The 24,943-nt window shown below is 41.1% G+C and overlaps 1 protein-coding gene and 1 non-coding gene across 2 annotated transcripts in view; both read left to right on the plus strand.

The window, feature by feature from the left end:
• Positions 1 to 3,821: 3,821 nt before the first annotated feature.
• The window catches only part of ATP13A4 (ATPase 13A4), a 41,482-nt gene continuing 20,360 nt past the window's right edge, over positions 3,822 to 24,943 (plus strand). The window contains exons 1-11 of the mRNA XM_085298530.1: positions 3,822 to 3,875; positions 11,702 to 11,875; positions 15,315 to 15,452; positions 17,774 to 17,844; positions 17,936 to 18,016; positions 18,932 to 19,001; positions 19,787 to 19,921; positions 20,341 to 20,413; positions 21,070 to 21,201; positions 22,430 to 22,600; positions 23,031 to 23,188. Of these exons, the coding sequence (XP_085154656.1) occupies positions 3,822 to 3,875; positions 11,702 to 11,875; positions 15,315 to 15,452; positions 17,774 to 17,844; positions 17,936 to 18,016; positions 18,932 to 19,001; positions 19,787 to 19,921; positions 20,341 to 20,413; positions 21,070 to 21,201; positions 22,430 to 22,600; positions 23,031 to 23,188 (1,257 nt within the window). The remainder of the gene's footprint in view (positions 3,876 to 11,701; positions 11,876 to 15,314; positions 15,453 to 17,773; positions 17,845 to 17,935; positions 18,017 to 18,931; positions 19,002 to 19,786; positions 19,922 to 20,340; positions 20,414 to 21,069; positions 21,202 to 22,429; positions 22,601 to 23,030; positions 23,189 to 24,943) is intronic.
• Positions 24,306 to 24,376, plus strand: TRNAS-ACU (transfer RNA serine (anticodon ACU)). Its single transcript has one exon. It is a non-coding gene; the product is annotated as a tRNA-Ser (tRNA).

Genomic DNA, 24,943 nt, shown 5'->3' on the forward strand with positions numbered 1-24,943 from the left:
GACGGCCGGGAGGAGCCGCCTGCCCGCCGGGGCTGCGCCGCCGCCGCAGCTGGCACCCAGGGCTGCCGCCGCTTCCGGGGTCTGCGGCGCCGGGCCCGGCTGGAAATGGCGCCTCCGCGCGCAAAGGTTCCGGGCGCCGCGGCGGCCGGGCCGGAGTTCGAGGGAGCGCCGCTGCCCTGGCGGGGCGGGGATCGCGATGGGGATGGCGGTGGCGATGGGGAGGCTGTGGCCCTCCACAGCAGGGCATCGTGTCCCTCCATGACGGCTTCGCCGCCACTGCCGCCGTCACGCTCCCACCGGGGCAGGGCCAGGCCGCAGCGCCTCGCGCCGCCCGCCAGCCCGCAGCCCAGGGCAGCCCGCCGCGCCGCGGGGAGCCCGCGGCCAGGCCTGCTGCGGGGCTCGGGCCTGCGCGAGGCCGCGGAGGGGCCCCCGGGCCCCGGGGGGAAGCGTCGCCCCTGGGCCGTGGCACGCGGCGGAGGCCTGCGGCCGTACCCCTGCCCGAGCCTTCCCTTTGGGCTTTCGCCTCGCTTCAATAAGTTAAAACCTCCCAAATGAGTTCCCAGCCCATGCAGCTCTAGCGAAGGCCTCGAAGAGGGCCACAGCATCGCCCCGGCGGCTGAGAACCAGGGCAAACCAAACGCTGCCTCCGGGCACCGCTGCTGGGTTGCCGGCAGGTTTTTGCGGGCAGGGGCAGGTGGAAGCAGGAAGAGAAGCCAGGACAGGGYGGCAGGTCCGTCCATCTGCCCTCGGGCAGGATCGGCTCTAGTTATGTCATTTCTCAAAGGCGTGTGTCTAACCTGTTTGCAGAGACCTTTGGCGCTGGAGGTTTTGCCAGACAATGCCTGTGCTTGCAGACATTAATAGAAAGTTTTTCCTCCTACCTATTTTGAATCTTTCTCACAGCAAGTCAGCCCTGTGCAAAGTGGAAGTGGAAAACACTACTTTCTTTTTCTTTACAGCTGACATTTATGTGTTTGAAAACTTATAACTCTTCCTCGCCTCCTCTTCTTTAGATTAACAACCCTGACTGCTTCTTCCTTGTAGATCACATTTCCTCAATCCTTCCTTATTTTTGTATGTCCTGTCCTGTGGATTGTCACCAGCCGGTTCACAACTTCCTTGCTSTGTAACACCCAGAACAGAGCACCATGCCCCACCTAAGCAGAAAAAGTGATTTGGGGTGTTTTACAGGTCATCTTTTCATTTTTACAGTGTATACATACATTTGTTTTTAGGATGAATATCAAAATAGTRGGGATAAGAGAAGACATATATTTTTCTCTTGCTTGCTTTCTTTAGGATTTATTTATTTATTTAGACTTTTAACAGGTTTTCTTTGTTTTGAATTGTGTCTTTTATATTTTAATTGACCAGTTACTGTTGTGATTTAGATCTGTTCTCTAGGCAAATTTCAAATTTAAAATGGGAATCATGATACTCTATAGGAGGTGATACATAAAAATAGTTTAATTTATGAACTAATCCGTAATAACTACTTTGAACAATAGAGGGCATCAGTTAACTAAAGATTCCATATTTAGGATGCTTTAGAGGAATTTTCTGCATGAGATCGAAAGTGAACCTCCTTAAGAAAACAAACAAAACCCAACATCTTCATTGGTTCTGACCTAACATATTTTACTAGAATATTGATTAATATATGTCAAGTTGCCAAACTATAGAAGTGATTAAAGTGTTTTTGCCTTTAATCTGTTTTTCCCTTGTTTTCCGTTACGAAGATATAAATCTCCCTAATAAAGGTGTTCTGTAGGAGCAGAATTTTTTAATAGAAGCTGAACTAAGCCTATAAACAGTGAACAGATAGATGAGTCTTGATTCTTCTCTGGAGACCCCGATTTGGAGTACTATTCTGCATGCAGTTCACCTCCTTTCTGCGTTAAGGGCCAGCCCAAGGACCCCTGCTGCACCCTATTCCTCTGCTGCGAACAATACAAAGAGCAAAACTGACATTTGTGGAAGCAGCAAATGCTGACCAGGCAGAAAAAGCATATATGGCAGTCCTCTTCTCTAACCTCACCTCCCAAAATGATGAGTCATTTCCCAAAGTCATCAGCCTGCTTTGGAAAATGTACCTTTATAGCTTTTTGCTGTGTTTTATAGCTTTTAGATAGCACTTATCAGCCTTCCCTTATAATCAAAGCTATCATGAATGAACGTTATTGCATTCTTTGTTTTTATTTTTTAATTGAAAATTGGATATAATACTCCATGTAATAACTTGAAATCATATTGCTAGATCTCAGAAGAACAGAATAACCAAGAGCAAGTCTCAGAGTTGCCATGGGGAGAAAGAAGGGCTAGCACTGAAGCTGGGGTACGGAGAGCGCCCAGAGAGTGTTCTCCCTCTATCTTGTGGAAACAAATCACAGTTAATACAGGTTTATACAGTTATATCTTTTCCCATCCCACCTCTGCTCTGGGTTCCTGTGGGAAGTGTACTAGGTGGCAAGACCAAACAGCTTAGATCCAATTCAAACTGCTTGTCCTCTGCATCTTCTAGATGTAATTGTCTCTGTGCTGCACACAAACGCTTACCTGGTTTGCAGGTCTGTCACTGGTCCACGTTATCAGCAATGGGTAACTTTTCTTGTGTTGATTAACCTCATTTCTGTCTTCTCTACATTTCTCCCATTTCAGATCTCTAAATCTTTCAGTCCTGCTCACTGCAGGAAATAGGTATTGGATTGTCTCCTGGTGCTTGCGCTATTTAGGATTTGTACAATACCATGCCTCATGGGAATAAAGTGTTGATGAACAGGAGCTAGCTTGAAGCTACTTGATCTCTGTGTTTCATTTGCCTTAGAAATATTTTAGATTCTTTAACATATTTCTGRAAGACAATTTTTCCTCTCCTGACCTCATTCCTACAATTGTGCATAACTTATTAAAAAGTAGCCAAGAACAAGGAAAGGAATTAGTAACAAATATGAAAATGAATCGCCAAGACTAATAAACAAACGCAGCCAGCCAATAACAAAAAAGGAAAGAAAGAAAAGAAAAGAAGAGAAAAGAAAAGAAAGGAAAAAAGAAAAGGAAAAAAACAGAAAAAAAAAAAAAGGAGAAGATAAATCCCTCAGTGCTGCTTTTCTACCTGCTTCCTTTTGGCCGTGATTTAGAGGTCAGAGAGACCTTTCTCCAGCTCACTGTCATCAATGGGGAGCTCCAGTTTCCCCAAGAGCAGTATACTCCACAAAACTATACACTGAGGTCAGAAGACTGTGTGATGGTATTGCTAATAATGAATAAAAATATTGGTCACAGATGCTACATGGTTGGATCCTGTCACACAGACAGTGCATAGATCTACCTGCACAAACTGGGACTGCTGTTTGCAATGCCAGAGCTTGCATTTCTCTGTGTGGAATATGAGGGGATCACTCTTAGTTCAAGCAGGTTGCTGAGAGTATAACAATAGCGATACCTGATTTCCTTCTCGTTCTCCTTTTGCCAGTCACTTTTGGCAAGTTAGTTGCCAGTAGCACTTGCTACAATCTGAGAGTTATGACTAGGAGTCATGTTCTAGTGAACGCTCAGAAGATCTAACTTTTTCTCGCTGTCTTTGAGTGAGTCTTACATGTCCGAGGTATCTTCTCAGTCACAAAACCCCAACAATGGAGCAAAGGGAGGAGGGATGAATGTTACCTGCTAACCCCACAAAGAGGGAGGAGCTCTATTCTTCAGGCTTCAGCAGTTATAAGGAAGGTGTGTGCTTAAAGCACTTCCTTAATGTGGAAGTTCAAGCACACAACGCAGAAGACGTGTCCAGAGGGTGCTCTAGAAAGTCTCCAGAGGGTCATTTCATGGAGGTCAATAGCCATCATGCACAGCTTAACCAGGGAGAGGAGAACGAGATGGTAAGTTGTTATATCTCTGCCTAGGTCTTTCTGAATTCAAGGCAGCAGGTGGCACGTGTTCTGCAATAAAATGTACAGTCTGTGATTTAGTTTTTTGATGGTGGGGTTGTTCCTATAGCAATAATGTACAGTTAGAAAGGATTTTTTTTTAAACACAAAGAAAATGAAGTTTTATGTGTCAGTTGGATTTAATTGTTTATCCCCTGCAACAGAGGATGGCTCAAGAGAGTCTTGGAAGGAAATGACAGATTATTGATGTAGCATTATAAATCTAGGTGGAGCTGGTCCTGCCTGAGCTAGAGGGATGGGCTCCAGCAGTGTTCCTAACCATTTAACAGCTGAATCTCTCTACGGTCAGCTCCAATTGGATGAGGACTGGGGACCTTGGCTTTCTCTGGAACATAAAAAACATTTGTTATGGTTGCACTGATTATTAGCAAATGCAGTCTGCAGTATTGGCAACACTTTTCCAGCCTGAGTGCCTGTAAAAAGCTAAATTTCTAAGTACAGAGCTACCATATTTCTTTCCAGAGTTTCCTAGGGAAGAATACAATTATATACATTGTGTGGCATTTGGAAATAGCTCCATATTTCCAAGAAGCATCTGATATACTGCATGCTGCAGCTCTCAAATAGGAAGCCTAGTGCATGACTGTAGTAAATTCAGTGCTTCTGAGCTACTTCGACATGACTGTGTGTGTATAGATCAGCTATTCCTCACATACACAGTATATTCATCTAACAGATCCTGGAGATGTCAGGCACATATTTTAGCTGTACAACAAAAATTGTCATGCATGTCCGGTAAATATAGTGCTCCTCAAAATTCCCTTGCTGTACACCTGCAATATCTGTATCTTTGCTATGAATTATGTGTAGGATTGCTGGATATACAGCAGCCCTAGCAAAGCTACTGAAATGCACAGTCTCATCCAAGCTGATACAACTGTTTACTTCCAGAAATTCTAGATAAATCCTCCGAATATACTTATTGATAATTCAATTTTAGTGAAAAAGACAGCATGTCATGGAAAAACGTGAACATTTGCTATCCTTAGACAAAAACGTATATTTTCAGTCAGCTCTCAGCCATCCAGGGAAGAGATGTCACATTTTGCATAATGCAGATTTGGGTAATCTGGGATACGCTGGAGAATGAAGTACAGAATCATCCCACAGCATGAAGTGAGCACTGCAGGAAGCACAACGCACTGGCTCTGAGGGTGTGGAATAATTAGCTCAGTGCAATACAGAGCCCAACTGGCTCTGCAGCTGACTTAGTAGACCTGCCCCCAGCACCCTACTCTTGGCTTTAACACTAATACTGATGTGCCACTGCTCCTTTGCCCCAAAATGCTGCTGGTTTTGTGTCTCTGGTCCATCCTGTTCCTGTCCTTCTAGGACCATAAACACTCTGTCATTCTCTTCTTCACTACCAGCACTGTCACCAGCAATGCCAGAATTGAGCCTGAGCTAACTAGGCTTCCATGATCCTGGCTAATGCAGGGTAGAGCCACACTGTCGTACCCAGTGCGTCCAGTTCAAGGTGTACATGAATGGAACATGCAAGATGGGCTCACATGGAACCAGCTGTCCCCTTGTTACCTTTCCAGTAATGTTCTTATTTCTTACCTGTGTCACACAGAGTGCATGAATCCAGTGCTGGTGGATCTGCACCATGAATCTGAGGTTTTCCATGCACAGTAGATGTGTGCACCACGTTGCATCTATCTGCACAGTGAATGCAGTGTGTTTAGCAGCTGCAAGGCTCTCCATGCCTGCAATGAACATGAGCAGTGCTCATTCACCTGGGATTCTCAAATGTCTGAAAATCACACACAAATGATTGAAAAAGAAGTAGAGTGGTAGATGAGATTTAAAACCATGGTAATTTATTGTATTAGAATTGACAGGTATTTATGTGCCTGTTTGTGTGAAGTATGTGTAAGAGAGAGAGAGAAGAAAAAGTTACGAGCGTGAGAGAGAGGAAGAGATCTATGTGGTCGTCTGAGGCACTGTACAAGAATGAGGAAGAAAGCAATGTGTAAAAGAGAGAACAGTGTGCATGTTTGTATGAGAAAGAAAGGATTAGGTGGGTGAGAGAAGGTGTGAARAAAGAGATAGGTAAGGCTATGTTTAAGTAGATGAGAGAAGGGTTAAAAAGTGTGGATATCATTTATTTGCTATAATCACATATTTTAAATTATTGGCAGTTACAGTGAGTAACACTGGCACATAATGTCTCAGTGACCCTGCAATAGCTTTTTAAAACTTGCCTACGAAAAATATTTTTCTACGTTATTTTTGACACTCATTTGAATCCACCTGCACCAATTTATCAGCATGTAATTCTTGACTCTTCAGAAAGATCATATCACTTGATATGATTGTTATAACAGATGACATTGCACAGGTGCCGCTTCTTACAGAGAGAAATAGTTCATGAATTTTGAAAGTGCGCAAGCTGTTCATTTGAATTCTGAGTAAGCACTTTCTTTAGTGGAGCTACCTGTCAATTTTACTGGAGATAGTTGGAAAACTCTAATGAGTAAAAATTATTCTGTCTTCTCCAGTGTTGTCCATTTCTTACTAAAGCTGAGATACTAGATAGACCTGTATTTAAGAGCAATCATTCTGTCTTAGGAAATCTACCTTATGTGTCCTTCTGAACATCTTTGGGATTGCTCATGTGGATAAAGCATGCTTGCTTGAATGAGAGCTGCAGAAGTGGATGCCTCAGAAATAGAGATTCACTCTCCTGGTACCCAATAGGGACTGAGTAACTTATGTTCAGAGCATGAGGTAACATCCCTCTCTTTACATAACCATTTGTAATATTGAAGAGATTTCAGTAATGTGAGAGGGCACTCTGTACACAGCAGCTTGCTAGGGAGAGGGCTAACAGATAATGGTATTGGAAAGGGATTTATTTTAAGAATCAGCATATTTTTTTCTTTTCCTTCAGGAAGCGCTGCTTGAAGGTGTTTATTCAGAGTAAGTAGTTTTTGATGCAACAGGAGGAGGGAAGAAAAACACACCTTTGTGCTATCTGCCAAGTGACACCTCTTTGTACAGCTGGGGGCTCATCATTCCCTTTGAGGAAGGCTTAAAGCACAAAAGATTGTAATGGGCTGTAATGGGCTGCACCCCCAGGAAGGATTTGCCAGAAGCATATCTTAACCTTGTGTTCCCCAGTTGCTTATGTTGGAAGGGATGGGACAGCCACAGTCAGCCAGTTGGTAAGGCCCAATCTACTGCTGCATATTGGCAACTCTGCTTCCTTTGGGCTGCCAAAATTGTGAGGGAAATCTGGTTCAGGAATTTTATACTTTGAGTTTGGAAAATTCAAATCTTAAGATAGAAAATGAAATGCACAATCTTATTTCTGCTGGAACAACTGTGAATGTTGCTACTGGCTTCAGAGGGAATGGAAACAAACCTATAATGAAACAGATTCCAACTGCTAAGAATGAGATTCAGTTATTAAATTCTTTGTGAATCTTAACCACTCTTTCTAGTCTAATCCTATTATCTGTTGTTATAGCAACAGGTTGTACATAATAGGGTACCTGGTGATTGGATTACCAGAAATGTAATGTTTTCCAGCCACTGTTTCGGCTCCTTGCTCTCTGGTAGCTATAGGGCATTTTTTCAGCAAGGAAAACTGTGTCTAAACTTATTTGCAACTTTTGCAAACAAACTTGTTTGTAACTTTTGCATTTAACTTCTGCTATGTACATGACCTGAAAGTTCCTCAAAGAACTCAAGAATTCAAAGTATACTGTATTATTAATTGCATAGTCCTCAAATCACCCTTCTAAGTGTTAGGAATCTCAAGGGAAATGTCATGTTAACAGGTGAGGAAACAAAGTTTTACAATATACAAGGATGTGTTAAAATTTATGCTGCAAAGATGAGAAGAGTTCAGAATACTAGCCTATTTTGTAGGCAATGCTACCTCCTCTGAGATTCCGTGAAGCCCCTGGGGTCTTACAGGTAGCTAATCTTGGCTTTCCACCATCTCTCTGTCTGTGGTGCCCTAATAGACCCTGAAAACCTGCCCACATGGTAGATAAGCTGTCAAAGTGCAGATCTGCATTCATCAAGGTCATCAGAGCCTCCTTTTGCAATTAAATACAATCCAGCAAAAGGTATTCTTTTCTCCTGAACAACAGATCAACCCAACAGACATGTTCTTTCTGGTGACATCATCACTAGGATTTTTGCCAGCCCGGGAAGTATTACTGGCCATAGTGGACATACATTTGCTTGTAGAACTTTTCAGTGTAAGGAATCCTGAATGAGCTTGAAGGATTTCCAAACACTAGTTACTGTAAGATGTTCACATGACTAGATGAAGCTGCTGAGAAACCTGCATCATGTGTGTGCCTACTCTCCTCCTTCCTCAGGCACAGTGTGGTTAGCTCTGTTGTGGGTCTAATATTTACCCCTTTTCTGAGAAGATAATTCTTAAGAATTTCCCTTGTTGATGTATTTGGCAAGTGAGAAGTGTTTGCACAAATACTGTTTTAGTTTCATCAAGCAATTATTTACCTAATAATTTTTTTTTATGAATCTGTCATTCTTTGCTATAATCCTTCCTGCTGAAGACATAGAGTCAAGGAAAACACTCCAACCTAACAGTGTGTGTTATTCTAAAGCTAAGCTTTGACAGGCTCCTGCCCAGTGAACTTGGGGACAGATTAGGTTCAGAGCTCACGTTCTGAGCTCAAGTTTACTTCTGGATGGATGTGGCACAGGATGCTCCAGACGTTTCCAAACCRTGGGAAAACCTCTCTTTGCTATGGCTTTAGAATACAGCTGCAGAGCCACATAGAAAACAGCAGTTAACATCTGATGTTTTTTCGCTTTCCCAACTCCTCCCTCTTTTTAGAACCCCTGGACACCTTCATTCAGGAATGTCGTGTTCATCAAGACAAAAACAACCCAACCTAAACTGACACTAGTGTTCATGTCTGTAACACGGAATATGTGCTGTGTGAGCAGCAGCAAGATACTGCAGACAGTGCAGTGGGTGACTTGAGAACACTGCCTTTTTTTCCCAGCTCTACTGCTTGCCTTCTTGTCCTCTTTCCTAATTTGCAAGATAAGGAATACTGACGTATTTTTGGTATGTTTGGTTTTGTGAAATGACTTGAGATCTAAGGCATCAGACTTTTTTTTTTTTTTTTTTTTTTTTTTTTTTTTTTTTTTTTTTTTTTTTTTTTTTTGAGGGAACTTATTCTGGAAAGCAAAAGCCTGGAAACATATTCAGGTGTAGACAGAGCTCACATACATATTTTGGTACATAGGTGTATGGTTTCCTAGACAGAGTCTATTCTGGCTCTGTGCTTGCTGTGTGCTTGTTGATTTGTTTRTGTGTTCTGCAGCTGCTTGGTGATGAACTGGGATGCTGCTTTGTTTTGCTGCGTATTTTTATTGTAGCCCTGTCAGATGTTGATTTGCATAAGGCAGGAAGCTTCATTTCAAAAATACCAAAAATTGAATTGATGTGTTGTGCCACATGACTAATCCCAAGTTGTCATTATGAAAGAAGACACCATTATCTCCCCAAACAAATCTCTTTGGTGGGTGGACCTCTTGGTTATGTTGTCATGTCAAACTTGGGGAATCATTCAGCATCTCAGTGCACTTACAGCAGGGAAGAACGCTGCCAACTGAAGAYGATTGCAAATGATGTGCCAGTAACATGCTGATGCCCACCCTCTCCCTTGTTAATTATATTAACTGCAGCCTTATTGACTTATCAGACATTGGGTGTTAGGCACAAAAGCTGGAAATCAAAGGAATGATTCACTCATGGCAGCAAGGTGCACACAGCAGCGATCTCTTGCTTCCCCACCCTGATATTCATGCCCATCCCTATTTGAGAAGATTATTCCAGTTATTCCAGGTTCAGCCATTTACTGGAGGAAGTCCAAAGGCACGTTCTTTTAACAGTTCTTCCCTGAGGCATCTCTGTCTCCTTGGGAGTTTCTTTGCCATGCTGACAAAATGTAATGTGTGGATCCAGACACCTAGATCTTGCTCGTAAGCCATTGCTGTAAACAATGTTAGCATCATTGTATATCCTAATGTGTATGCTGCTGCTGACACCAGTTTTGTAACCTTTTTGTTACGAATACAACTAGATAGAGGTGAGTGGAGTTCCCTTTCCCTATCTGTAGGAGYATATGAATACTAATAGCATGTTACTGATACCCCAACTACCTATTAACTACTTTGCCAACCTGCTCTCATCCATGAGCTTGAATCTGTCTGCTGCAGAGTTGCCTTATATCTTTTTCTCATGGGCTGATTAAAGACTATAGGAACCTTGAAAATGCTGATCATGTGCATCTCAAGGTGGTATGAACAGGTCCCACGCAATGCAGACCTCTTCCACTTGTATTTTGTAGTACCTCTTGCTACAGTTACCAATTTCTTCCCCTTAGAAAYCATATGGGCACCACTTAGGATGATAGAGTCTGCCTTTTTGAAGAATGAGTAGATAGGCCATGACAGTGAGTAGAACCACTGGGTAGGGCCTACAYGTCACATACCAAGCAGAGATACCAGCATAGAACCAGGAGTTTTGCATTGCTCAGCCTTCCAATTGCATTGCCGTTTCTTCTCCCCTTATGGATGAATTTCACAATATCTGTGACTGCAGATATCTGATCTTCAGAAGCAGGTTGCACAATAGCTGCAGGTACACTAGGAAGAAAGAGATTGAGGAATCTTAACCCTTATGTTAGCATATTATCCTAGTCACCTGATGTAATTGCAACCATGCAATCTCCCACTTAAGGTCAGAGCTGGATCTGCTCTATAAATTCACTATATGCCAGCTCCTGATGGTGCTACTGACGGGGAGTTTGGCAGTGGTACCAAGGCCAGGCAGCTCTCGAACTGTAACGCTTACAGTCATCCCTTTGAAGTTTTGGGCAAGTCGCCTTGCCTCAGTGTAACAATTTCCCCACCTTTAAAAATGAAATAATAATACCTACTCATATGGCTTCAGTGAGTAGCTTCCTTCCCTCTCAACATGTAAAGCATTCTGCAAGTGTTCATTATTTGTTATTACTAACAATTATTATTATTATTTTGGGATGTTAGGACAATAGTACATTGGCAAGGTCTGGAAGCCCCTTACAGGAGCCATCATGAAAGGTTGTAACTAACCTACAAAGGCTATGTCTGTGCCAAGCCATTCAAAACATCTCCAGCTCCTGCAGGCACACAGCATCATTCAGCAGCATGCAGACATAGCTGAGTGTCTGAAGTAGTATAGGTGCATTAGCACAGACTCGTTGCTATGGCAGAACAGCAATATTGCTTCTGATTCTAAAGCAGGCACTGTCACAGCTGCTTCAGTGGGTCTGCACCATTCTCTGCCCCTGAGAGTGGATGTTCTCAAGTTCATCAGCTATCTCACCCAGGTACCTGAAAAAGCCAACCAGGGAAATCTGGGTTCCTAACTCAAGGCCTCAAGTTTAGGGCCTGTATACTTTGATGTCATTCCAACACAGTCCTACTGTTTAATGCAGGTTTTCACAATACATTAAACTATTTTAGAAGTTTGATCAAACTGCAGCAGTTCTGATTTTGTGCAGCTGGCTGAAAACTTTTGTAGAACATGCAAAACTTTTTTTTTCCAGTCATCATTGGGAGCTGTAAAAAGCCCAATGTAACTTCTGAGACTTGTTTTCTCACAGTACCGCACCAAACAGTACCTTATGAGAGACAATCATTAGAAAGTATAATATTCCAGGTGTTTCTTTAAGAAAAATTGTGATGATTTTTGTCTTGTCTTTGTTCTACAGGAGATATTTGGCTACAAAAGCCAGGGCTGCCGGAAGGCCTTGTGCATTGCTGGATACATCTTGTCCTGTGGGGCTCTGCTACTGCTATTTTACTGGAAGCCAGAATGGGACGTGTGGGCAAACTGCATCCCCTGCAGCTTGGAAGAAGCAGATGTTGTGCTGCTTAGAACAACAGTAGGTGCCTACTGTAATCTCTGAACTAGTCTTTAGCGCTTACTTAATTGCAGTRTGAGGGAATCCAATTAACTGAAATCTCTCACATTGCTGATGTCTTGCAATAATATCTTGCATTTGACAACATTCATCTAAAGAACCCTCAAGTATTCTAGAAATAAAAATTATGTATAAGTAGATGATTGGAATGGAGGACAGCAGCTCTTCTGGCAACAGGCTGAAAGAAATTGGTATGAAAGAACCTATAATATCTGCGGTTTCGTAGCTGTGGTGCTTGCTCTCCACTCTTCCCTCCTCCTCTCTTCTGCACATTGCAGATCTGTGCTCCAGATTTTAAACTCTCTCTCTGCTTGGTGTTGTCCAGAAGGTCCTTTTTTTCCTTAYCTGGTTGTCCTGGAGAGCCTGCCTCTCTCTGCCAAAGTTTAGCCATGGGATTTAGTGAACGTGAAGCTGCTTTATTCAACTCCTCCAAACTCCAAGTCTGTGACCTTTTTCTCAGGCATGTGCAGATTCATCACTATCTCCACAGTGCTGCTGGCTGATGTGTTCTAGGGCTCCTAGGAAAAGATTAGCTCAGTATTTYATAGCATACTGCTAGAGCACGAAAAAAGTTACACTGGGCCAAACGAAAAGTTTGTCTAGTTCAGCATCCTATTCTCAAAAGTGGCCAGTAGTCCAGGGTGAGGGATCAGTGCAAGGAACAGGGCTAGCATAAGACAGCTTGTTTTCTTGGTTGTATTCTTCACTTTCCATCAGTCCTTCCCTGTGTCAAATAGGCCTGTAATCCTGCAGATAATGCTTTCAGGACTGTTATTTTTGCTAATAGTTTCTAAGAGAGATTTCTGTCCACTGAGAATTGCACTGAAGCTCGGCAACATACACAAACCCTGATTTCATTTCATGCAATCTACTAAAAAAAAMCCAGAAGAAATAAACTGAAACCTGACTCAGAATCCCAGCAGAGCCTGAGTGCTCYGGGAACTGGAGGTGCTGATTTCCAGAAGTTTGTTTTGTTCTGCTTCAAAGATTCTAAAACAATGGCATGAGAAACTGCAAAACGGATCATTTGCTATCGCTGTATTTGAGCTGTGTTCTTCAAGTGAGCACACAATTAGAAGCATTGTTTTGAAAATCRTGAGTCTGTCTGCTAAATGTTTTGAACTGAAGCAATCCTCATACTAATAGGCCTGAGGAGAGATCTTTTAAAAAGTATCGCATTAGGTTTAATCTCCTTTTTAATCTTCAGTTCATTTTGCATTTTTAATTACCTATTCTAGTGTGTCATTTTAAATGGATTAGCCATGCCAAATACTTTTCAAATAAATGACTTTTTAAATGAACCTTTATGTAATTAAAGAAGAATTGAATTATATCTTACATTCTTGTTATCAGGAAGCTCTCTGAAACTATGCTGTGGGCATTTGATGATTTCATATTTCCTTYTTAGGTTCTTTGCATGAAAATGACAGTTTTGTTTTTTCTCTACATTTTTTCTGATTATGTCAGTTCTCGAATATGATAACTTCTACTGATGAGGTTACGAGTAATCCTATTAGCTTGATCCTTGGATTTTTCCTCTGCTTCATGTAACTTTATTCATAATTTATCATCATCTCTGCAATGGTAATATAAGAGCCTGTTAACACACTTTTGTTACTGAAGTTTGAGTCACTTGAATTCAAATGATGAGCACCTGTGTTATTCACTGCTCTCCATCTCAATCTGCATCTCAATGTCTACTAATTCTGGAGTTTAAATTAGAGATAAATATCAGAAAATAAATGTTATTATACTCTAAATATGAGTTTAAGAGGAAGAGTGCACAAATAATTAAGACATGTAAACAATTTTAAAGCCATTTTTGAACCCTTAAGTTAATCAAAGGGACTTGTATTTGGTACAGAGTCTTATATTTCTGTTGTCATTTCCAGGTGAAATATAATAACTGTGCTTTCTGAACTTCAACAGTGGGAAGGCTTTTATTCTAGAAAGCTATGATAGCTTCCTATTACAAACACATTGGTTTGTCACTCATTCCTGATGTATAGTAAGATTTTTTTGTCTAGCATCAGCAGTCACCACAGGGCACCTCTTCTGTTCATACCTCTGTGGTACCTTCTCACAAGTTGTTCCGTGGACAGGATATCCTTTGGATATCCTTCCAGTTTTAGTGGAGTGCTGGGCACTGAGAGAATGGTTTGTATCTCAGTGTTAAAAACTGCCACACTTTCAAGAACAGAATGCCTGAATGTCCACACTACTCTCTATATAACCCAGATTAAAACAATCCCTTTTAGACAATGTGGTTACAAAGGTTTTAGAGAAAGGTACGTGGAAGTCAAGAAGAAATCTGTTCTTCTCCACCTGCACACCTAGTTTTTTTGTCTCCTGTGAGATATTTCCCAAAGCAAAGATAGGCAGTTCTAATGCAGATGATAGGTCTGTATGTTCATCTTCATAGAGAAGAACCTTAATTTGAAGGTAATTCATTCCYTTTATAACAAGATCATCCCTGGAGTTCTGTTGATGATCGAATACAAAAGATTTCTAGACTTAYAATCTCAGTCTTCATGTTGATTTAGCACAAATGCCAACCTGGGTAGAGCCTTCTTCTGGTTGATAATAGGCATAAAATACCAACAGTTGTCCTACAGACATATTGTTAAGCTGYTTTGAGGTAACCAGCTTTTTCCACATGCCAAGGTGACGTTCACAAGCTTCTCACACACTGAATATGATGTATTGTGCAAGTCATCCCTTAGCTGGCTTCAGCGCATGTGGTTCAGTGTTTTGGGCTGAGACTTAACATAATGATATTTGTTACAGTAGTTTCTCTATTTACTAAGACTGCATTACTGAAACTAACTGTGTTGGGCAATTCCAATTTTGAACATATTTTATAAAAAAGAAAGGTCAGGAACTCAGTTTAGAGGCAAAGGCTTGTCTAGGGTTACTGTAAACAAGGCATGGTGCTAACACACGCTCCGATGAACTGTTAAGGAATGACTGAAAAGGCATTGGCACTAAACCACATCCATTCTGTGGTACAAAACTATGTGCTTTTGACCCTCCCATTACAGTATGGTCACTGCATCTCAGATTATCCTGTACTGTTTGCCTGTTCTACAGCATGACCTGGGTGTTCACATTCCATCCTTATCAGCTGAGCACCAGATGTGTGCTCTGGGATTTCCTTTGCATTACTCAAATTTTGACAGTACTGTACCTCTACTCCCACTCTACTGATTTCACCAGGATGTTCTGACCTCTGCGAACAGTTTGTCAGTCACAGGTGTAAAGAAGCCCATGTTGGTGAGCACCTTAACAAAGCTAAAGGAGTACCCTAGAAAGGCCTACAGTAATCATTTACTGTGGGGTGATAGTGAGTTTGGTCTGATTGTGTGGGAAATTATAACACTTCTTTTTTATATTTGTTTAGGATGAATTCCGGATTTATTCTCGTAAGAATGTGACATGGATCTCTGTTTCTGCACTTATAAAAAGTAGATCAGATTTTCCAGCCATTGTTGAGGAAGGCTCAATCTTCAATGAAGCCATAATGAAGCCAAGTTTACAAGTAAGCAGATTTATCCCAGCAGTGTCTAGGACATGCAAGTCTCAGCCACAATTTCTGGGGTGAATGTGAACCATGAAACAAGACCTGCAGCCTGATGAATACAGTGAGCCAAAACAAGCTAGAGATTTCAGGAAACTGTACTCACCTCCTCTTTAAAATCCCCTCTCTCAGTCCAAGGGGAAAAAAATCATCACTTTTCCTCCTGAGAAAAGACCTACATTATAAACAGGAGAGCTCTAATAAGACACTGGGTTTTGGAATGAAAAATCTGAGTTCTGAAACAAAAACTCATTTCTGACATGAGACTCAAGGAACATAAGGGTGCTTGTATGTTTGAAGGGAAGGTAGAAGGAAAGCTATGTACATCATAGCTTCAACAGCAACATGAAAATACAGATGAGTGTAGATTCAAGCTTATTTGGTCTGGGATGCTGCTAGTTGAGGGAAAATAGAGCAGACAAGTGCCTAGCCAGCATCAGCATCAGCATCTTCAGGAACATTTCATCAGGGGACTCTGAAGCACATTTTGCTTCTTGTCTTTGTATGCACCAATTTGTGCTTTAAAGTACATTTGCTGAAGTCAAGGCCTGTACTACTGAATTGTCCCACAAAATATATATTCTGGTCTTCGCCAGTTCCATAATTTGGAGAGCCCAGCGTGGCACTGGGGAGAATGCAGGTGATTAGTTGATCCGAGAAGTTCACAAGGATCCTGATGAGCTGAGTAGATACAATTATTCCTATTTTAGAGAAAGTGGCAGACTGAGCAGCTATGTGTCTTGCTTAGTATCACATGTTAAAGCATTAAGCTATCAGCTCTAGGGGACTCTGCCTGTCTAGTGCAATAAGCACCACTTTAGCTCCGTAAAATCCATGTATGTGCAGTAGGAATGCAATGGTAGATTTCCTAATTTCTGCCTCTCGTTTATAGACACTAGATCACTACACTGTGAGCCCATAAAAGAGTTTTATTCCCCATCAGGAAGTACATTTCTGACTTATTAGTACTTATTTTTGTACCTACAGCATTTTTTAGGAGAAGTTTTCATTTTAAACCCAACTTTAGCTGAGAAAAGCTGTTGCTGCTGTTGCTGTTTTGTGTGGACATATAATAAGGTACACAAGAAAGTTTAGTGCCAGCTAGTTTAATCAACTGGCGCAGTATGAAAGTGAAGATTGATTTGTAACATTCTTCAGAGGATTGAATTAGTAACATATAAAAAAGCCCAATAGAGCCCTCAGATAATAGAGCCTTTGAACAACTCATGTCAGTCAAAACATCTAGGTAGAAAAAAACAGATTTCAAAGAAGCCAAGAGTAAACAATATAATTCTTCACTAGCAATCCAAAAGCTCCTACTTATATATCAATTATAAAATCTCTCTGCCTTTTAAGCCACCTGAGTCCACAGTGTATTGTGTAATGCTTGACAGCTATCTAAGGAGCTGTTCCTGCAGTAAGTTTGAGTCCTTCATTTCCTACTTCAGTTTTTAGCATCGCAAATATTGCAGCTCTTCTTGCATGAGTTTTAACCACAGACCTCTTGTTAGGTTAATGACTATGGTTATACTTCTATTTTGAGTCAATACATGAGTTGCATATGGATTTCATGGGCTTATAGTAGTGCTTATTGCACTAGATGGGTAGAGTCCTGTAGAGGTGGTTACCTTCCTTCAGCTGATATGAAGCAGTGTTTTTTTTAACAGTCTAGGTTATTGTTGCATGGGCAGGACAGACTCATTTTGCAAGTCATAAACAGCAGCATTTATTCCTCATGAATATTGCTCTGCAAGGGCTTAGCATTAGTAGTGACTCAGGAAGTATCCTGGAATAGCCATTTTTGTCTGTTGGCATGTCCATTCAGCTGAAGGACTCAGCACCAGGCCTGCAAGCTGCCCAGAGCCCCCTCTTTTCCTCAAGATTGCAACAGAAGATGTGGGAGTTGTAGACTGAGGCCTGGCTTTAGGAATTGCTTGTGTACTCATCACTGCAGCAGGGATCTCCCCGCTTTGTTTTGCAAAGTGAGAGTGAGGACTACTCTCCATGCTTCACAAAACGAGRGGAGAAAAATGCTGCTTTTGCACTTGCTTGACCTAAAAATCTGCAACACTTACTGGAACCTACACTGGGGTGGGGACCGTACACTATTCCATAACTAAAGAGTTAGTAAATGCAGCCCTGCCTRCTTCCCCACCCACTTGTGCTCCATCACAGTGAGGATGCCTTGCTTTCTAGAATATTCTATGAGACCTATGAGCAGGCCTGAGAGTATTTTTGTTTGCTGTTTTGCCAATGTTGTTGCTCCTGTTTTGCTTTTTTAGGTGAAAAGTATCCAAGTACAAAAGAGCCGGTATGTTTGGAATATCTCTGTAAAACAGTTCCAGAAAATTGGGTGAGTTCAGTGCACTGGTTACACAAGTCCTGAGGAATTCAAGACTCTTTGGGGAAAACTTCTTAAGGAAAACCCTCCGTTTATATTTTAGAGCCCTGGAAGATCACCACACGTGTTCAGCTATACATGCCAAATTTGGTTCTGGTCTCACCTGCGATGAACAGAATGTCAGGTATACATTTTAAAGCTCCCTGAGTGCTCAACATATGGATTTTAAGAGATTTKAATTCACGGCTGTTGGAGTACTTTTCTTTTTGTGTGTGTGTTTACCTGTGCCCCCTAGTATGTGCAAAAATTTAGAAGAATTGACTGTGCATAAAAAATTGAATGCAAATTGTTAGAGAATGTAGTGCATTCTTTGTCAAAGCTTTTGAAATGTCTCTGAGTATTCATCACTGTTGTATGTTCTCATTCAGAAAATAACTGTGTCCTTTTATTCTGAGTAGTTCATACTTGGGATAAGAGAAAGAGCATGTCAACAGAGGTTAACAGTCTCTATGAGACTGTGCAGATAAGTTGTGTGTGTGCTTCTTCAATGGGGATCCATGTAGTAAAATTGCCCTTCTAAATAAAATAGTTCTGGTCACTAAATATATTTTCACGAACTATTATATCATTAGACAATCTACAGATTGTGTATGGTGTTATAATCATAATGTGAAAGGGATTCTTGAAATTGTTAAATAAATAGTCTTCACTTTATTGAATATTGAAAATCCAGCTCTTGACCTTAGCTCATATTGAAGCTTACATTCAGATCATGCTTAATTGTATGTAGAATTATTTGGTTTTAGAACATTTAGATTTTGTTGTGGGATTGCTTTTTTATGACAGTTTAAAGGAGTTTTTGCGTGACAGAAATGTTTGTCAAAAAAGCTGCATTATTCTGAAGAGATTTCGCCAGTACAGTCATTTCTGACATGAGCACCAAAGGAGACTTTTAATCTTTTATCATTTTCTTGGGGCATGATCTTTGAAGCCTTTATATTGAGATCAATACAAGCTCTCAGAACAATTGAAAGGTAGAGCTTCTTGAGCTACATTGTCACTATTGGATCTGTAAGTGATACGTCTTTATCCCATGCAGGAGACTGATATGTGGGCCAAACACTATTGACGTTCCTGTGATCCCTATTTGGAAACTACTCATCAAAGAGGTATTCAGCATTTCTGTTGCTTTTATTCTTGAGGCTGCTTGGGGAGGCAGAATATGCATACAGAATATGATAAATTCTATGTCCAGTTTAGCTTCCCTGTTCTCACCCATCAAGCACATTCTCCCTTCATAGCTTGTTTAAAGGTGTTCCGTGAAACCACCGTAAATTAATTTCATACGTGTCATTCCCTCTCCTYCATTCCCACGGCTGTACTGCTGCTTAGTGTTTGTTCATGTCTRAGTCCTGAGAGCTCATTCTATTGGCCTTGCAAGGGTCAGTGAATTTTTACAAGTCACACTGGAAATGAAACCTTAGGGGCAAAAGCTGTCTCTTAAAAAGCAGAGATGAAATGAAGAGCACGGGCTGGCATATGCCTTCAGGTGAAAAGAGATCCACTGAGCTCATGACTCTGTGCATAGCACCATGTAAAGCACCAATATGTTTTTCAGACTAGAGCTGGCTATGTCTGGCCTAAGCAGAGCATTTGCGGAGATGTGCCTATGGTATGCAAGCCACACCCACGCTTCACAACCTGATCTCTCAGCTCTGTTTCATTTCTTATGAAGAACAGGGCAAAACAAAGCAAAACAAGGCTTGAGCTGAGCCATTCACATTCAAAATAATATCCTTATTGGACCGGTTATTTGACATTTCTGTCAAATGGAGATGGGCTACTCCGGGCAAAAGCACGTGACAACTCATGAGCTTTTATTCCAGCCAACCTCTAGCAGGATGGAGCCACTTAAATGCAACCAACCTTTGAGTATTGTTTACTTTCCAAACAGGTCTTAAATCCATTTTACGTGTTCCAGCTGTTTAGCGTGTGCCTGTGGTTTGCTGAAGATTACATGGAGTATGCCATTGCCATCATAATCATGTCTCTCCTCTCCATTGCTTTGACTGTCTATGATCTTAGGCAGGTGAGACACCTCAGCTTTCACCACAAGGAGGATTTATTTTTAATATCTGGGAAAGCCTGGGATGTTACAACAGACACATGTACTGTGCTATGAGAGTTACTCAGAATTCTAGTCTCGTGACATTATGTAGTAGCAGATACAATGGCCTGGCTTTACTAGTCATAATAATCCTTGTCGTTCTTTTTACCACATCCTCCCTCCCCATTCCAGTGCTTTGCTTTGTAACCCTTTCGTTGCACCTTCTCCATAATTAAGGGCGGGGAGTTTCTTTCTCTATATGATTGCACAGTTCCTGGCAGGGCCAGACCCCAGTTCATATGAGGGCTCTCATAACCACAAATAACAGAGGAGTAATTGTTAGTGGATGAATTGCATCATATAGTAAAATGTAACCTTTTTCTGTGTTCTTTAATTTATAGCAATCGGTTAAACTGCACAGACTGGTTGAGTCTCATAACAACATCATGGTCACAGTCTGCAGAAATAAGGAAGGTGACTCCTGTATACTTTTTTCTTAATATACATTTCATTTCTGTATCAATTCAGTTCACAGCTGAGAATGTCTAGTATCAAATTTCTTCCAGAACAATTTCCTTTCCTACCTGACAGCCTGATTAACTGGTTTCTGCAGATTGGGTTAATTTGACCTAGAAGTATGTTGCAACACATCAGTCATATTCACAAGTTCGTGAGCAGAGTCTTATCACAAAATTATCAGGAAAAACTATGTCATTTTTCTTAAAGCAGTGCTGTCAAAGCCCACTGCATGATTAGCCTTTTAATAGCTGTAAGTCCACCTAATTGCTATATTTGAAGTCTATTCTTTGCCATGGTATTTGGAATGCAACCAAAAAGATGGAGTCAGACTAAGAAATGTGGATCCAGACTTCTTCAGTTAGGTGAACATTGGAACAATAACTATTGGTTGGGCTCCTGGAGAGATAAGAAAGAATTCTGGAGTCTGAATCACGCTTAGACTTTTCTCAATATGAGAGACTGTAGTCTTAGGTCCTACTTGCAGTCCTGTGTCTGTTTTCAGCTATTATAAGGAAGCAACAAGCTGTTCAACTGGTAATTTCTTTTATTTCTTTCACCTTACTACAGACAAACATATGAAGCAGAAAGTTTATGTTACGTGTCACCTACAGGTTTCCAAGAACTGGAATCACACCTTCTTGTCCCTGGAGACATGCTGATTTTGAAAAAGGGAAGAGCTCTTTTACCTTGTGACGCCATCCTAATCAGTGGGCAGTGCATTGTAAATGAAAGCATGCTGACAGGTACAGCTCATCTCTCCCGGGTTTACTATCGTAACATCATCATAGTAGTCCTATGGCCTCAGCCAGTAATGTAGGATGTAGCATTATAATATAACATCCTTATTATGAAATTGTCCATAGCTACCCTAGAAGGGGATTCTCTGAGATATTTGCTGTAGCAGAGACTGAATTGCAGTTAACCCTAGCTTATCTAAATAGAGAAGATGGACTTTGAGAAGGGCAGATCATCTTTTACTTCCTTTCTAAGATAGGGCATTTAGGAAGGGACTCTGTAACTAGAAAAGAAAGAAGAGTGGACAGTGAAGCACAGGACAGGAGAAGAAGGAGTAGCTATGGAACAAAGCTGTTCCCACACAGGGCATACAGCCTAGTAAGACTGTATGGGTTTCAGTCACTCTAAATGTTTCTTCTCTGGCCACTGCAACTGCTCCAACATGCTGGAACATCTTCCTAGCTCTCGAGGCAGTTATCCACCACATTTATGTGATAGCAGAGGAGGATACTTCAGGAGGGGGAGTTTAATGAAAAGCAGAATTTTTGGTGCAGGAAGCATAGTTCTGTTTATTGTTTTTTAAATTTGGYCTCTTTCTGAAACAAACTGAAACCAATAGTTCTGAAATTTAATGTAAGTGAAAAATTCCAGAAACTCATTTCCTGTAGAAAGCCTCATCTGCTGACTGCTCAGTAAAAATATTTCTGCTTCATTACATGAGTGTATCTGCTCTGATGTAAGTAGGATATTTGTCATCTGTCAGACACTGAGCTAAAGGTTCTTWTTTTTTTCTTAGAAAGGGTAAGTAGGCAATGTCATGTTTAATCTGCTGAGGGAATAGAGTACTGACCAGCACATGAGGTTCAAACTAGATAAACAAGTTGTGACCATTAGCTGGAGTCCTGCGACATCAGTTCATGTCTCTGTTCAATTCTGCTTATCTATAGCCAGAGTTTGGAGCCCTTGGCTTGTTTTCAGTTCTTGGACATACAAGAAGCTGCTGTACTGATGCAAAGGAGAGCTTTTGTCTAGCAGAGTGTGGATCTTTGCTCATTAGGCTCCAAAGCCTTATTCACTCTGAAGATGTCACAATATAAACGTAACTCTTGTCTAAACTGGTTTCTCTAGTGAATGCCTATCATTTGCCATCTGTCTAGATACTATACTTCCTGGAAAATCAGCAGGCTAATTTTAAGATGTACTACAATCTTCCTCATCTGAGATAATCTTCTCTAGGGGAAAGTATTCCGGTAACAAAGACCCACTTACCACAAGCTGATAACGTCAAGCCCTGGAGAGCGCATTGTGCAGAGGATTACAAAAAACATGTCCTCTTCTGTGGAACAGAGGTCATACAGACCAAGGCAGATGGCAGAGGAGAAGTGAAAGCTGTGGTGCTGCGGACTGGTCAGTCGACACTTCAGTTAGCTTTGATTTTCATGCTTTTTCTAGCTGGACCAGAGTCTGACCTAAAAATCTGTTGAGCCCAGTCACATTAAGTTAAGGGAGTTAATCCAAACTCATAACGGTCAGCCTGAGAACTGATATCTCATTGTTTCATTTTGTCTGGCATGATCTTTGCAGAAACGACTAACATATGATGAGGAAGAAGAATCTGTTTTTGGTTCTGAAACATTGAAAACCATCATCTTGTTTAAGAAAAATATAACTTTTCTTTGAGAGGCTTCTAAACAGTAGTTTAAATACACTGTAATGAAAGATCTGGGCCTTCTATTTTAAGTTATAGTAATTGTATGTCATTTCAAAGCCTTCAGTTTTTTTTAGACAACTTCTGGAAAGAGTTTCCGCTTGGAATAATATTGTTTTGTCATTCCAGGTTTCAATACAGCCAAAGGGGATCTGGTGAGGTCCATTCTCTACCCTAAACCCATGAACTTCAAACTGTACAGAGATGCTCTCCGGTTCCTGATGTTCCTCATAGCATTTGCAGCTATTGGAATGATCTATGCAGTGTGTGTATTTGCATTTAGTGGGGTGAGTTACTTTCTAGAAGGCGGGACATATCATCACACCAAACTTCAAAAGACTTGAAACTTGAGTGGCTTCATATACATTCATATGTAAGAATTATGGTCCTTTTCAGTCTCGCTCTTGCTTTAATATATAAGGTCATTTTCACCAAAATTGTTTTTGTAGCAACACAAAACTCATATTTTCACTTCTGAGGTGTCAAAATTCAGTTTTCCTGATTGTCATTTCTTCTGAGGTCTTAGCAAATCCTGTGTGTGCTATGCATATCTTGTAGACTGGCAACCTCATGTATACTGACTGCCTCTTTCTATGACATGTTTCAGTGAGCACTGGCTAGGTAAGGCAATACTTGTCAGGGGCAGGCTGGTTTCTAGAAACAGGAGATCCCAGGAGCCACAGTGAGCCTGATGAGGGTAATTAAAGCCTATTGATACACCTAGGGTTCTGGTATACTGGTCTTTATATCTCTGGAGATCCCATGAAATGCTTTTAAAAACAGTTCACACATGATATTTTCCAAATCTCTAGATGACTCAGGCCAGTGTAAGACATAGTTGTACATGGTAAGCGGTAGTTTAGCGTTTTTTTAAATCTTATTTCTTTAGAACTTCTTTAGAAAGTTTCCAGAAATTGTGCCATGCATCAACAATTATCTGCCAATGGAAAGGCTAGGTCCTGAATGGCAAGTCTAATTCTACAGTTCAGCTTTTGAATCTTTTTTCCCTTTGGGATAATCCACAATCAGTTGTGTCAGAAGATGAATTCTCCTCAGGATATATAAGAAAGTGTGCTTAAGAAAAGTCTGCTTTTCAGCTTTTCCTTCCTTGTTTAACTCCCTCACCTTGTAATACATAAAACACAAGCAGATATGATCACAGCAACTGGAACTGTTTTCTCAAACTGATATGAGGTTCAGTTATATCAATATGATGCACTGAATACTTTCTCTTCAGTGAGTGCCTTGATCTAAAGGGATAACTGCTTCATTCTTACATAAAATAGATACAAAATGCTATCAAACTAGTGCATTCTGTGGTCTAAAACAGTGTCAATAAAGAGAGAATGAGAACATGATGGAAATTCAACACACAAAATACAATATGGTTTATGTTTTGCAGGTGGTTTAGCTCAGTTGGTTAGAGCATGGTGCTACTAATGCCAAGGTCACAGGTTTGATCCCTGTATGGGCCAGTTGTTTGAGGGTTGGACTAGATGATCTCCAGTGGTCCCTTCCAACCTTACCGATTCTATAATTCTATGATGTTTAAAGCCCTAAGCTCAAAGACAGTAATAATGCTGGTTTTCAGTGATTTGCCATGGACAAATCCTTTTGAGCTATATATTGACTTTGACTTGCTGTATCTCAGTTCTGGACCTCAACTTGAAATGCTTTGAGTGCTTTAGCAGTGATACTGACTGCCTGAGATAACACTGCCAACACTCAGCACACCTGGCAGTCAGTTTTGTACCAGCCTCTAAACCCCCATATTAGAGATTGCTTTTAGAAATGTGACTTTTACTTCTATGTCTCTTCCTGCAGATAAAAGCAATTTCTTTTCACACCTCCTAGAACATAATGTCAGAAGAGATCATTAGCTTACACATTCTGTTCTCCTCTTCAGCACAACCACATATGTCTCATCTGTTATCCCAATATGGAGCCCAGAGCTGTATCTACAGGCAGTTGGTTGGATGTCCATAAAAATGGCAGGCAATTGTGTGCTGCATTATGGGGAGCTGGGCTTTCCTGGGGGTGCC

This window comes from Rhea americana, unplaced genomic scaffold (genome assembly GCF_003343005.1).
Source record: "Rhea americana isolate MKP2758 unplaced genomic scaffold, rheAme1 scaffold_14, whole genome shotgun sequence".
Classification (NCBI taxonomy): domain Eukaryota; kingdom Metazoa; phylum Chordata; class Aves; order Rheiformes; family Rheidae; genus Rhea; species Rhea americana.